General features: G+C 30.1%; 2 protein-coding genes across 4 annotated transcripts; one reads left to right on the plus strand and one right to left on the minus strand.

Moving 5' to 3' along the window:
* Nucleotides 1-467: 467 nt before the first annotated feature.
* Nucleotides 468-12,474, plus strand: LOC111682009 (organic cation transporter protein). 3 transcript variants are annotated; one of them, XM_046955304.1, is made up of 12 exons: nucleotides 468-605; nucleotides 7,051-7,410; nucleotides 7,487-7,739; nucleotides 8,568-8,674; nucleotides 8,758-9,357; nucleotides 9,430-9,550; nucleotides 9,608-9,701; nucleotides 9,937-9,957; nucleotides 11,692-11,792; nucleotides 11,851-11,931; nucleotides 12,000-12,110; nucleotides 12,207-12,474. In XM_046955304.1, exons 2-12 carry the CDS (start codon nucleotides 7,268-7,270, stop codon nucleotides 12,345-12,347), a joined length of 1,773 nt encoding a protein of 590 aa, XP_046811260.1. In that variant the 5' UTR covers nucleotides 468-605; nucleotides 7,051-7,267; the 3' UTR covers nucleotides 12,348-12,474. The 3 variants fall into 3 exon arrangements, with proteins under 3 accessions (XP_046811260.1, XP_023299688.2, XP_046811261.1); XM_023443920.2 differs by lacking the exon at nucleotides 9,937-9,957; XM_046955305.1 differs by lacking the exons at nucleotides 468-605; nucleotides 7,051-7,410; nucleotides 7,487-7,739 and adding an exon at nucleotides 3,385-3,524.
* Nucleotides 12,475-14,454: 1,980 nt separating this feature from the next.
* Nucleotides 14,455-15,323, minus strand: LOC111682012 (transmembrane protein 186). Its single transcript, XM_023443924.2, has 2 exons — nucleotides 15,212-15,323; nucleotides 14,455-15,156 (listed from the first exon to the last, which is right to left on the minus strand). Exon 2 carries the CDS (start codon nucleotides 15,154-15,156, stop codon nucleotides 14,518-14,520), a length of 639 nt encoding a protein of 212 aa, XP_023299692.2. The 5' UTR covers nucleotides 15,212-15,323; the 3' UTR covers nucleotides 14,455-14,517.
* Between the last annotated feature and the right edge of the window lie 14 nt (nucleotides 15,324-15,337).

The following is a 15,337-nucleotide window of genomic DNA, read 5'->3' on the forward strand; positions in this document are numbered from 1 at the left end:
TCTAGTCTGTAGTCTAGTCTATAGTAAAGTCTATAGTCTAGTCTATAGTCTAGTCTATATTCTAGTCTATAGTCTAGTCTATAGTCTAGTCTATAGTCTTGTCTTTAGTCTAGTATACAGTATAATCTATAGTCTAGTCTATAGTCTAGTCTATTGTCTGGTCTATATTAGTCTATAATATATAATATAGTCTGGATAGATTTAGTCGATATACATTTATACACTCTGTAACTTTTTAACTAACATTTGTTCTCGAGTGTTTTATCACTGTTAACAGTACAATATTAACAGTAAAACACTCTCTATCTGGCTTTAACATTTACTGTTGCAAATTTCTCTAACCAAATGAAATGGGGATGTTACAAATCTGATTAATGCATGCTAACGACCACCACCAATGTTTACGGTATTAACCGAAAAAATTGCAAATAATTAAAACACTTCGTAAAATATTGTACTAGTCGGAGGAAGCAGCAGTCTATGCACATTAATCTTTAGTGCCCGGACTAAAAGCAACGTGATAAGACACCAAGTGAAATGAAGCGAAAAAATAACAATAATAAATTAATACAATAAAAAAATAACTTAAACTGCAGTGAAAACAAGTAAAAGAGTTCAATTAAATATTAAATAATAGTTAAATAATTTATTACAAAAACAACAACAGCAATCAATGACAACAAAGATTAATAGAAAACCTTCGCAGAAAGTAAATAAATATTTTAAATAAAAGGAATTAAAGTTTATCCATTGAAGGATACTGGATTGTGATTGAATACATGTTCATAGCAACAAAAATATAAACAAAACGTTACCTGATGAAATCATATGTTTATGCTAAATGAGCAGGAATGGCAACATTAAAAAGTAATGTAAACATAAACAACATTAGAGCTGCCAGACATAGTTTATAGGAAAATCGTTAAAATATGTGGAAAAATTAACGAAAAGAATTTAATTTGTTTAAAAACTTTTCAGTCAATGATAGTTTTTTTTTAATATCAGTAAAATATTTCCGTAACCCATAAATATATTGGTGAAAATTCAATCGTATTTTAATAGGAAATTCAAAATTTTAATAATACATTTCAAACGTCATAAGAACCACTTTTTATCATGTGTTTTAGGTGTAATCTTTAGCTAACAAATACATATTTTATTTATATCAGTTAATATAAAAATTATACTTTTAATCCAATAAATCAATCGACATCATAATAAAATTTAAAAATAAACGGAAATATCAAAATTTTTGAATCAAAATGTGATACAAATTCTTTAAAATTAAAATAAAATTAAATGAGTTTCATTTACCCATCCCAGAATCACTCGTACAGACAGGGTCTACCTTCAAAACGGAATAAACGATTCCGTTATAGTATCGAATATAAGGGAATATTTATGTCAATGTTTGCAAAAGCCTAGGCTATAGACTAGACTATAGACTAGACTATAGACTAGACTATAGACTAGACTATAGACTAGACTATAGACTAGACTATAGACTAGACTATAGACTAGACTATAGACTAGACTATAGACTAGACTATAGACTAGACTATAGACTAGACTATAGACTAGACTATAGACTAGACTATAGACTAGACTATAGACTAGACTATAGACTAGACTATAGACTAGACTATAGACTAGACTATAGACTAGACTATAGACTAGACTATAGACTAGACTATAGACTAGACTATAGACTAGACTATACACTAGACTATAGACTAGACTATAGACTAGACTATAGACTAGACTATAGACTAGACTATAGACTAGACTATAGACTAGACTATAGACTAGATTATAGACTAGACTATAGACTAGACTTGACTATAGACTAGCCTATAGACTAGACTTGACTATAGACTAGACTATAGGCTAGACTATAGACTAGACTATAGACTAGACTATAGACTAGACTATAGACTAGACTATAGACTATACTATAGACTAGACTATAGACTAGACTATAGACTAGACTATAGACTAGATTATAGACTAGACTATAGACTAGACTATAGACTAGACTATAGACTAGACTATAGACTAGACTACAACTAGACTATAGACTTGATTAGACTATAGGCTAGACTATATACTATAGACTAGACTTTAGACTGCACTATGGACTAGACTATATACTAAACCAGACTAGACTATATACTAGTCCACAGACAAAACTATAGACTAGTCCATAGACTAGACCAAAGACTAGACAATTGATTAGACTATAGATTAGACTAAAAACTAAACTATATACTAGACTATAGACTGAACTATAGACTTGACTTTAGACTAGTCTATAGACTAGACAAAGACTAGACTATAGACTAGAGTAAAGACTAGACTATACATTAGACTATAGAGTAGTCTATAGACTAGACAGTTTATAAATTTAAAAAAAAATCTAAAATATTCGTTACAGTTGACCTTTGCTGGGTTTTAGTAAATATTTATATGTAACTTGACCTATAACCTTGCGATTACCTTTGAGACGAAATAGTTTGTTAATAAAATTACTTATGAAAAACATGTGCAAATAAATTAGGATTTTCCCACAACTTTTCTATATAAAAATTGTAAATGTTAATTTATGAATAAAACCATTTATTTCTCATTATTAATAGTTCACTAATGAATGTTTTCAATGCTAGGAAAAATATTTAAATCTTATTATATAACATTTTTTTCAAAAATTAAAACATTAAATCTTGTTTTACGCTGTTAGAATTGTCTTGTCAAGTTCTTCTAGCGATAGGAGTAAAGAAAGCTAATTTCGGATCTTCATTTCGAACTTGTAAATTGTTTTTATTGTTTTATTTATTTTTTTATTTCTTTATTCCTTTTTTTATTAAATATAGTTTATATTATTGACAAATGATGTCGGTAAGATATTGTTTACATTTATGCATAAATAATTAACAAATCAGTTTGTTGCATGCAATTTCATCTAAATTGATCGCAGTTTACAAATAATAAAGTGACAACCGCAAACGATTTTATTGCGATCCATGAAATGCTTTTGTTTTTTCCCCAAACAATTAATAATTACATATACAAAAAAAATTTAATTAAATAATTACAAGAATAAAAAATTTGTTTTTCCTATGGGCCATTTGTATGTCAATTATAAGAAACTTTGTTTGTAACAAATAAACTTTTTTGAAATTTAAAATTTTTCCATCTTGAACCACTGTACAATGTAAATATTTTACTTTATTCATTCCAAATAAACACATTTTGATCAGTTGAGTATGAGAAATAATTTGATGTTTATTTAAAAAACACAAATTTTTACCACTTAGCGAGAGTATGATTTCCTATAAGTTATCGTGTCAAATAATTGATCAACAAACTCACTTAATAGAAACAAACAAAAATAAAAACAACAACTATAACCAAATCAAAAATTTCAACCACTAGGGAATTACTTTGTCGAGATTTTACAGATGAAAAGATTTGGAGTTATGACTAAGTTACTTGGAATACCCCAAAATAATTGTGTTTATCATCAGGTATGGATAATTGAAATTTCAAAAAGAGTACTTTATTAGGATTACTAAGTGCTTGTCTTGTCTAAAGTCTAGTATATATAGTATATATACACTATAGTTTAGTCTATAGTATTTAAACAATAGTCTACTCTATTGTCTATAGTCTAGTATATAGTCTAGTCTATAGTCTAGTCTATAGTCTAGTCTATAGTCTAGTCTATAGTCTATTCTATAGTCTAGTTTATAGTCTAGTCTATAGTCTAGTCTATAGTCAAGTCTATAGTCTAGTCTATAGTCTAGTCTATAGTCTAGTCTATAGTCTAGTCTATAGTCTAGTCTATAGTCTGGTCTATAGTCTAGTCTATAGTCTAGTCTATAGTCTAGTCTATAGTCTAGTCTATAGTCTAGTCTATAGTCTAGTCTATAGTCTAGTCTATAGTCTAGACTATATTTTAGTCTATTGTCTAGTACATAGTATAATCTATAGTTTAGTCTATAGTCTAGTCTATAGTCAAGTCAATAACCTAGTCAATAGACTAGTCTATAGTATAGTCTACAGTCTGGTGTATAGTCTAGTATATAGTCTAGTCTATAGTCTAGTCTATAGTCTAATCTATAGTCTAGTCTATAGTCTAGTCTATAGTCTAGTCTATAGTCTAGTCTATAGTCTAGTCTATAGTCTAGACTATATTCTAGTCTATAGTCTAGTACATAGTATAATCTATAGTTTAGTCTATAGTCTAGTCTATAGTCAAGTCAATAACCTAGTCAATAGACTAGTCTATAGTATAGTCTACAGTCTGGTGTATAGTCTAGTATATAGTCTAGTCTATAGTCTAGTCTATAGTCTAATCTATAGTCTAGTCTATAGTCTAATCTATAGTCTAGCCTATAGTCTATAGTCTAATCTATAGTCTAGTCTATAGTCTAGTCTATAGTCTAGTCTATAGTCTAGTCTATAGTCTAGTCTATAGTCTAGTCTATAGTCTAGTCTATAGTCTAGTCTATAGTCTAGTCTATAGTCTAGTCTATGGTCTAGTCTATAGTCTAGTCTATAGTCTAGTCTATAGTCTAGTCTATAGTCTAGTCTGTAGTCTAGTCTATAGTCTAGTCTATAGTCTAGTCTATAGTCTAGTCTATAGTCTAGTCTATAGTCTAGTCTATAGTCTAGTCTATAGTCTAGTCTATAGTCTAGTCTATAGTCTAGTCTATAGTCTAGTCTATAGTCTAGTCTATAGTCTAGTCTATAGTCTAGTCTATAGTCTAGTCTATAGTCTAGTCTATAGTCTAGTCTATAGTCTAGTCTATAGTCTAGTCTATAGTCTAGTCTATAGTCTAGTCTATAGTCTAGTCTATAGTCTAGTCTATAGTCTAGTCTATAGTCTAGTCTATAGTCTAGTCTATAGTCTAGTCTATAGTCTAGTCTATAGTCTAGTCTATAGTTAGTCTATAGTCTAGTCTATAGTCTAGTCTATAGTCTAGTCTATAGTCTAGTCTATAGTCTAGTCTATAGTCTAGTCTATAGTCTAGTCTATAGTCTAGTCTATAGTCTAGTCTATAGTCTAGTCTATAGTCTAGTCTATAGTCTAGTCTATAGTCTAGTCTATAGTCTAGTCTATAGTCTAGTCTATAGTCTAGTCTATAGTCTAGTCTATAGTCTAGTCTATAGTCTAGTCTATAGTCTAGTCTATAGTCTAGTCTATAGTCTAGTCTATAGTCTAGTCTATAGTCTAGTCTATAGTCTAGTCTATAGTCTAGTCTATAGTCTAGTCTATAGTCTAGTCTATAGTCTAGTCTATAGTCTAGTCTATAGTCTAGTCTATAGTCTAGTCTATAGTCTAGTCTATAGTCTAGTCTATAGTCTGGTCTATAGTCTAGTCTATAGTCTAGTCTATAGTCTAGTCTATAGTCTAGTCTATAGTCTAGTCTATAGTCTGGTCTATAGTCTAGTCTATAGTCTAGTCTATAGTCTAGTCTATAGTCTAGTCTATAGTCTAGTCTATAGTCTAGTCTATAGTCTAGTCTATAGTCTAGTCTATAGTCTAGTCTATAGTCTAGTCTATAGTCTAGTCTATAGTCTAGTCTATAGTCTAGTCTAAAGTCTAGTCTATAGTCTAGTCTATAGTCTAGTCTATAGTCTAGTCTATAGTCTAGTCTATAGTCTAGTCTATAGTCTAGTCTATAATCTAGTCTATAGTCTAGTCTATATTCTAGTCTATAGTCTAGTCTATATTCTAGTCTATAGTCTAGTCTATAGTCTAGTCCATAGTCTAGTCTATAGCCTAGTCTTTAGTCTAGTCTATAGTCTAGTCTATAGTCTAGTCTATAGTCTAATCTATAGGCTAGTCTACAGTCTAGTCTATCATCTAGTGTATAGTTTAGTCTATAGTCTAGTTTATAGTCTTGTCTATAGTCTATTCCATGGTTTTGTTTATAGTATAGTGTATGGTCTAGTCTATAGCCTAGTATCTAAAGTATAGTCTATATTACAGTCTAGTCTATAGTATAGTTTAATCAAAAGTCTCTACCTGTAACTACATAGACAACTTGCTGGCCTAGGACTTAATGTACTGAATCAATTCACTGATCATTTAAGTACTCAACTAATCAGAAAAAGTACAATTTTACTGAATTTTCCATCCCCATGCCATTGTGTATTTAATATTACTCAATCACTTTCTATTTTTAAAAATTTCTCTTAAATAAAAAAGACTTCCGCAATCTGAAAAAAATCAGGAATGGAACATTGCGAACTTAAGTTCTCAATAAAAAATCTTTTGCTTTAAGACTTTTAGAGATTGAGACCTCTTTTCATGGTGAGCTGCAACATAAAAAATATGCAAAACTTTATGGTTTAGTTCTTTCTGTAAAACCATGGCGAGTAACTCCCGATTTGAAAACAATGAATTTTACGGCAATTTCATTAAACGTTTTGAAGATCAGAAAGGAAAATTATTCTATCATGGAATGAATTTTTCAAAAATTCATTCCATGATAGAATAGACACAAAAGAAGATCTTAGCGATCACTGCAAAACAAGAAACGTACTTAAAAATGAAATCAAAAATTAATCTAACTTTGAAGCAATCTATAGCTGCAGTTTCTATCATCGATGTAAAAGATACTAAAAAAAGTGATCGCGAGTATTCCAAAATAAACTAATATCATATTAATTACAAAAAATTCTAATTGTCACAATATAAAGTCACAATTTTTCATTCCTGTAAGAGATATGTGTGAGAGATAATAGAGAAAATCACAGAAATGACAATAATTTATTTTCGATGATCTCTTAATAAATCGATGCGTGATGTTGTAAATAGAAGAGAGAGAGAGAGATAGGAGGCGAGAGTCGCTAGTACATCATAATATCTATTTGTCTACATATTAATGTATACGTCTAAATGTCTGTCTCTCTATTCCCATTCACGACACAGTTTATTGCTATTGTTGTTATTGTTTAATATATTTTACGAATCACCTCAAATACAAATATTTATAAATAAAATAAATAAATAAAAAACTCTTTTGTGAAATTTCATTTCAGTACAATTATTCTCAACAGAACAGTGAGTTGTGACAAACGTACCTAACGATCTCCTGTAAAAAAAAAATACAAACAGCTAATAAATTGTAATAAATAATTAAATTTTCACAAATCACGGAAAATTAAATAAAACAAATTAACAAAGAAAATGTGCTAGTCTTTTAATAATAAAATAAAGTATAAAATAAATGAATTAAATTATTATTGTTATTTTAAAATGGATTTCGATCAAGTATTAGAAGAAATCGGTGAATTTGGCCGCTACCAAAAAACTAATTATTTATTAATATGTCTGCCGGTCATGTTTGCCGCAGCTAATAGTTTATCGTATGTTTTTACTGCCGGTTCACCAGCTTATAGGTAATTTACATCAAAATTACCTAAAGGAATTCTAACATTTTAAAATGAATTAAATATATAATTGTGTATTTTAAAGATGCTTAATACCTCAGTGTGATGACTTGCAACAGCAAGAATTATATCCTCATTGGTTGGCTAATGCTACTCCGGGTTTTTATGATAAAAATGGAGTTTTCACTCCAGAATCCTGTTATCGTTATCGAGTAAATGATTCAGCAAGTACGAACAGCTATAGGCAAGAGTGTCCTCGCGATATGTTTTATAGCGACTTAAAGGAACGTTGTTTTGATTGGGTTTTTGATGAAGAGGAAAGAACAATCGTACAGGAGGTAAGTGATTGAAATTATTCATAAAGCGATTATAGTAAGTAACTATAGACTAGTCTATAATGTAGTCTATAGTCTAATTTATGGTCTAATCTATAGTCTGGGGTACAGTCTAGTCTATAGTCTAGTCTATAGTCTAGTCTATAGTCTAGTCTATAGTCTAGTCTATAGTCTAGTCTATAGTCTAGTCTATAGTCTAGTCTATAGTCTAGTCTATAGTCTAGTCTATAGTCTAGTCTATAGTCTAGTCTATAGTCTAGTCTATAGTCTAGTCTATAGTCTAGTCTATAGTCTAGTCTATAGTCTAGTCTATAGTCTAGTCTATAGTCTAGTCTATAGTCTAGTCTAGTCTAAAGTGTAGTCTAGTCTATAGTCTAGTATATAATCTAGTCTATAGTATAGTATATAGTCTATTCTATAAAGTAGTATATAGCATAGTGTATGGTCTATTCTATAGTTTAGTCTAGTCTAGTCTATAGTCTACTTTAGTCTATATTCTAGTCTATAGTCTAGCCTATAGTCTAGTCTAGTCTATAGTCTAGTTTATAGTCTAGTCTATAGTCTAGTCTATAGTCTAGTCTATAGTCTAGTCTCTAGTCTGGTTTATAGTCTAGTCTATAGTCTAGTCTATAGGCCAGTCTATAGACTTGTCTATAGACTAGTCTATATTCTAGTCTATAATCTAGTATATAGTCTAATATATTGCCATGTTTATAATCTAGTCTATACTCAAGCATTAGACTATAGTCTAGTATATAGACTAGTCTAAAATACTCAAGTCTAAAATATAGCCCCACTCTTAAATATATTACATTCTTCTTTCCATTTTAGTGGGACTTAACTTGCCAAGAAAATGCTTGGAAATTGGCATTTGTTGGTACAATGCATTTTGCGGGTCTGGTGGTTGGCACAGCTGGCTCTGGCTATTTTGCAGATCGGTAACTAATACAACTATAAACAGTTTATTCTCATTTATCATTTATATTAAAAAATCAAAACTTCTTTTCTTTTTGAACACCAGATACGGTCGCAAAATCATCTTTATCGTTTGCATTATATTCATGGCAATAACGGGTGTGGCACAGGGTTTAGCTTGGGATTATAATAGCTTTTTAGTATTTGCATTTCTAAATGCTGTTGGCACATCGGGTGTTTATCCTTTAGCATTTATTATTGGAGTAGAAATGGTAGGGCCCAAGAAACGTGAAATGTCGTCAATTGTCTTAAATTATTTCTATGCTGTCGGTGAGGCGTTAGTGGGTCTAACGGCCTGGCTCTTACACGATTGGCAATTGTTGCAATATGCTCTCTCCATACCACCATTATTTTTTATAGTCTATTATTGGCTTGTGCCGGAATCAGTAAGATGGTTGATAGCTCGCAATCGTAAAGAGAAGGCGGGTCAAATTATACGTAAAGCGGCCCAGGTTAATCGTAAAGAGTTATCAGTGGCCTTATTGGCTAATTTTCAAACGGATAATTCAAGTGAAACTAATAGAAACAATGGCGATATGAAGCTGGGTAAAGAGAAAGCTGAAAAATATGAAATCTGGTTGGCGGTAAAGGCGGTCTTTAAATCAAAAACTTTAATGTTTAGATATACGATCATGTTGTATATATGGTGAGTTGGTATTGGGTAGTTGTTTGAAAATATTTACTTTTTAATGAGTAAAGAGATTTTCTTGTCATTTAGGGCTATTAATGCAGTGGTTTACTATGGACTTTCCCTTAACTCTACTAATTTAAGTGGCAATAAGTATTTCAACTTTGCTTTAGTATGTCTGGTGGAAATTCCCGGCTATACCTTGGCCTGGGTAAGTTTGTTTATTCGTTTTTTTAAGTAATATGTCTGATTTAAGGATTTTTCTTAGATTTCACTTAACAAATTTGGTCGCCGTCTATCGTTAACTGGTTCATTATTCCTTTGTGCCATAACATGTGTAGCTGGCGGTTACATCACTAAAGGTAAGTTTTCAAGAAATATAGTCTTTAAGAATTTTATTTAACATGCGTTGCTTTCATACAATTTTTTTCTTAAAAACTAATTTTATATTCAGATCATAGAGTTCTGAAATTTTGGATTAGTGCTTTTATACTATGTAGATTACAGCTTTTGCTTCTGTACCTTACATGTTTTTATTTTAGTTCTATTTAATTGAAACCTATTTCTTCTTTTTTTATTTTATTTTCCACTAATTAGTTCAACCTAACATGGAAACACGTAAAATTTTAAAAAAGAACAAAAATATTCTTTATCACTATAGTCGACGAAAATTGGAAATAGTCCTGGGCCAATTTCTGATATAAAAAAGCGAACGGATTCAGCGCAGTTCAATCCTTTAGAAAAATAAATTGTGGTCTATAACTGCTTCAAAAACAACTAGTTATATCAGTTAGTTAGTTAGTTCGGCAGGTAGTATGTTAGTCGATAGTCTAGTAGTCTAGTCTATAGTCTAGTCTATAGTCCAGCCCATAGTCTAGTTTACAGCCTAGTCTATAGTCTAGTCTATAGTCTAGTCTATAGTCTAATCTATAGTCTAGTCTATAGTCTAATCTATAGTCTAGTCTATAGTCTAGTCTATAGTCTAGTCTATAGTCTAGTCTGTAGTCTAGTCTATAGTCTAGTCTATAGTCTAGTCTAGTAGTCTAGTCTATAGTCTAGTCTATAGTCTAGTCTGTAGTCTAGTCTATAGTCTAGTCTACAGTCTAGTCTATAGTCTAGTCTATAGTCTAGTCTATAGTCTAGTCTATAGTCTAGTCTATAGTCTATTCCATAGTCTAGTCTATAGTCTATTCTATAGTCTAGTCTATAGTATATTCTATAGTTTAGTCTATAGTCTAGTTAATAGTCTAGTCTATAGTCTAGTTTAAAGTCTAGTCTAGAATCTAGTCTATAGTCTAGTCTGTAGTCAATTATATAGTCTAATCTATAGTATATTCTATAGTCTAGTCTATAGTCTAGTCTATAGTCTAGTCTATATTCTAGTCTATAGTCTAGTCTATAGTCTAGTATATTGTCTAGTCTATAGTTTATTCTATAGACTAGTCTATAGTTTATTCTATAGTCTAGTGTATAGTCTAGTCTGTAGTCTAGTCTATAGTCTAGTCTGTAATCTATTCTATAGTCTAATCTATAGTCTAGTCTATAGTCTATTCTAAAGTCTATTCTATAGTCTATTCTATAGTCTATTCTATAGTCTATTCTATAGTCTATTCTATAGTCTATTCTATAGTCTACTCTATAGTCTAGTCTATAGTCTATTCTATAGTTTAGTCTATAGTCTAGTTTATAGTCTAGTCTATAGTCTAGTCTGTAGTCTAGTCTATAGTCCAGTCTATAGTCCAGTCTATAGTCTAGTCCATAGTCTAGTTTAAAGTCTAGTCTATGGTCTAGTCTATAATCTAGTCTATAGTCTAGTCTATAGTATAGTCTATAGTATAGTCTATAGTCTAGTCTATAGTCTAGTCTATAGTCTAGTCTATAGTCTAGTCTATAGTCCAGTCTATAGTCTAGTCTATAGTCCAGTCTATAGTCTAGTCTATAGTCTAGTCTATAGTCTAGTCTATAGTCTATTCTATAGTCTAGTATATAGTCTATTCTATAGTCTAGTCTATAGTCTAGTCTACATTGTAGTCTATAGTCTCGTCTATAGTCTATTCTATAGTCTAGTCTATAGTCTAGTCTATAGTCTAGTCTATAGTCTAGTCTATAGTCTAGTCTTTAGTGTAGTTAGTAAGTTAGTTATTTAGTTAGTTAGTTAGTTAGTTAGTTAGTTAGTTAGTTAGTTAGTTAGTTAGTTAGTTAGTTAGTTAGTTAGTTAGTTATTTAGTTAGTTAGTTAGTTAGTTAGTTAAGAATGTGAAACTGGGACAAAAATTTCGACTCCAACTATTGTGATAAAGGACATTTCAAAGGTTATTCAAATTTCATTTAAAACTTTATAACAATATTTCAGGTTCCAATTGGATTATTATTTCATTATTTTTGATTGGAAAACTAGGCATAACCTCCTCCTTTGCTGTAATTTATGCCTACACTGCCGAAATGATGCCCACGGTAAATATAAGATACTTAATACAAATCTAAAATAAATGTCCTTAAATCTCTCTTTCAGGTTATACGTAGTGGTGGTGTTGGTGTTATGTCCACCTTTGCTCGGTTTGGTGCCATGCTAGCGCCATTTGTGCCATTATTGGTAGGTGTTTTTTACACTAAAATTCATTTTAAAATCGTACTAAAATTATTATTAATTTTCTTAATTAGGGTCTCTATTATGAAGCTTTGCCTTTGCTATTATTTGGTGCCTTGTCTTTATCTGCTGGCATATTGGCTCTATTGTTGCCCGAAACATTTGGCAAAAAATTACCTGATACGGTTTGTTTACCTCCTTTTTGATCTTTTTGTTTATATTTTTATTATATGTTTTATGTGTAATTAAATATTGTTTTCTTCTTTATTGCATTATATTAGGTTTCAGAAGCAAAACAGTTGGGTAAATCGAATAAGTACTGCGACAGTAGTGAAGTGTCACAAAATAATGCGTCGTCTAGCGATCACAGCAACTGCTTTGAAAGCAATAGTAGTAATAATAATCATTCAATAGGTCAATGATTAATGTTGATTAATAATTAAGTTCAAAGAAGAATTTATATGTAGGTAATTTAAGTATTAAAGTTTGACATATTTTTGTACTAATAAAACATATTTTTTATAAAAGAATTTAATATAAATATGAAAAGAACTATTTTTGTTTTCAGCTGAGTTTAAATATAATATTAAAGACCAGTATTGAAATGAAACTAAACGATTGAGGAGACGAAACTTAACACAGCTATAATTTGACATGACTTTATAAGAGTTTATACACTAGAGTATATAGTCCAAACAATAAAAGAATTTTATACGAGATTACACGTGATTGAAAGACTTGATTACAAAAGAAACTACTGACTGGTTTAGAGGTAAGACTTTTATAAAGTCAGCGAATATATATTAGACAAGGTAAGTAACAAGACTTTAGATATGTTCAAAGAATTTCTTATGCACAGAAACGAGATCCTTTTATCTGACCATCCATTTATCCATCTCTCTATCTATCTATCTATCTATCTATCTATCTATCTATCTATCTATCTATCTATCTATCTATCTATCTATCTATCTATCTATCTATCTATCTATCTATCTATCTATCTATCTATCTATCTATCTATCTATCTATCTATCTATCTATCTATCAATCTATCTATCTATCTATCTATCTATCTATCTATCTATCTATCTATCTATCTATCTATCTATCTATCTATCTATCTATCTATCTATCTATCTATCTATCTATCTATCTATCTATCTATCTATCTATCTATCTATCTATCTATCTATCTATCTATTATAACTACTATATACAATTTTCTTCTACTTTCTATCTAAGACTTTTATCTATCATCTAAGATATCTTAGACAATCTATCTATCTAGACTATTATCATATGTTAAAGAATCTTCTTCTATCACAGAAACTATCTTCTATCTATCTATCTATCTATCTATCTATCTATCTATCTATCTATCTATCTATCTATCTATCTATCTATCTATCTATCTATCTATCTATCTATCTATCTATCTATCTATCTATCTATCTATCTATCTATCTATCTATCTATCTATCTATCTATCTATCTATCTATCTATCTATCAATCTATCTATCTATCTATCTATCTATCTATCTATCTATCTATGTTATAACGACATTATACAATTTGTTGTACTTTTAGAGGTAAGACTTTTATAAAGTCAGCGAAGATATGTTAGACAAGGTAAGTAACAAGACTTTAGATATGTTGAAAGAATTTCTTATGCACAGAAACGAGATCTTTTTATCTGTCCATCCATTTATCCATCTCTCTATCTATCTATCTATCTATCTATCTATCTATCTATCTATCTATCTGTCTATCTATCTATCTATCTATCTATCTATCTATCTATCTATCTATCTATCTATCTATCTATCTATCTATCTATCTATCTATCTATCTATCTATCTATCTATCTATCTATCTATCTATCTATCTATCTATCTATCTATCTATCTATATTATGACGACATTATACAATTTGTTGTACATTTGCATATTTCGTCGAATATACATCAGATATTTTTCATAAAATTTTGTCACAGGAACAATAATTTTATATTCGGTTAACATCTAAAAATAATTATTGAAAATGAAAATGACTGAATAAAAAACGGTTACAAACTGTTAAGAGTTCCAGCATCGCGAACCTATCTCAACTAGTTCCTTATATATTAATTAAATTACAATAAATAATAAAAACAATTAAACTCACCGTACTGAATAAAAACTTGCTCGGAAGGAATACAATTAACTGCACTCCTTTCCAGTTTAGTCTCTCGTTCAATGATTTTTATTATCAACTTTGGAATTGATTGTAGTAATATACATATTTCAATACTTTTTTTTAATTTTTACATTCCAAATTAGTTTTAAAAAACGAAAACTACTTCTTCGGAATTGATCTACAAGTTTATATTTCCGCAATATTAGTTTGAAATTGTTAAAATTTGAACAAGCTATAATGAAAAAATAAAAAATATTTTTAGTAGGTTCCAGGAATCTGGGTTACGGAATCTTACTTATATGTTATTCAATCAGTCTCTGATTTCAGATAAAACGTATTTTTAAATATGTTATGTTTATTAATATAATCACACTTTTATTGCAAACTTCATAAAACAATAACAAAAACGTATTTACTCTCCAAATATCGTAACAAATGTCTCCGGATCCTCAATACTACCAAATCTCTGCAATAATTTATAATTCACTTTGTCATCACTATACAAACGTAACGATTGATAGAAATCAAATTTAGCGGGTCTTGATTTCTCCGACTCTGGTATAACATCATCCACGTTAAAACAAACATCATGCCTCTTACCCCAATAGTCGACATAGGCCAATTTCATTTTATCATTACTGTCATTTACATAGATAATACCAATTAGATTGCGCACGAATAGACTACTAATGGCCAATGTACACCAGCTGGTTAGACCAACAGCACTTATAAGCATAGCCGTAGTGGGTGGAAGCTGTGAGGCCTGTTCCAAAGCAAAAGCAGCCGGTATGGTAAGACCATTTAGTATTCCATAGGGTATTTTGACGCGATTGAAAGCGGAGGCTAAACGTATGAGAGGTAAACGATAAATAATCCGCCATTCATCCTGGAAAGCAGGAGTATTTGTTGTTTTACTATTAACTTTTGTTGCCATACATTGTGCTAAGGGTATTTGTAATGGCGAATTCCTTAACAGATTTCCATAGTTTTTCACTGTTGAAGAATATTTTAATGAATTTCCAAGCTGCCTTAAGGCTAAAACTGAAGACATCTGTAAAGTTTACATTAAGATTGATGATTTTTTATTAAAATTTCTTAAAATGTACCTTTTATTTTATTTTTGTTAAGAATTTGTCCAAAAATGCTTGCACAACACAAAACTGTTCCCGCCCGGCAACTAGCTTTATTTATTTTGTAAACATTAAACAGCTGTTGAGTTTGACATTAGAAAA

The sequence above is a fragment of the Lucilia cuprina genome, chromosome 6 (assembly GCF_022045245.1).
Source record: "Lucilia cuprina isolate Lc7/37 chromosome 6, ASM2204524v1, whole genome shotgun sequence".
Classification (NCBI taxonomy): Eukaryota; Metazoa; Arthropoda; class Insecta; order Diptera; family Calliphoridae; genus Lucilia; species Lucilia cuprina.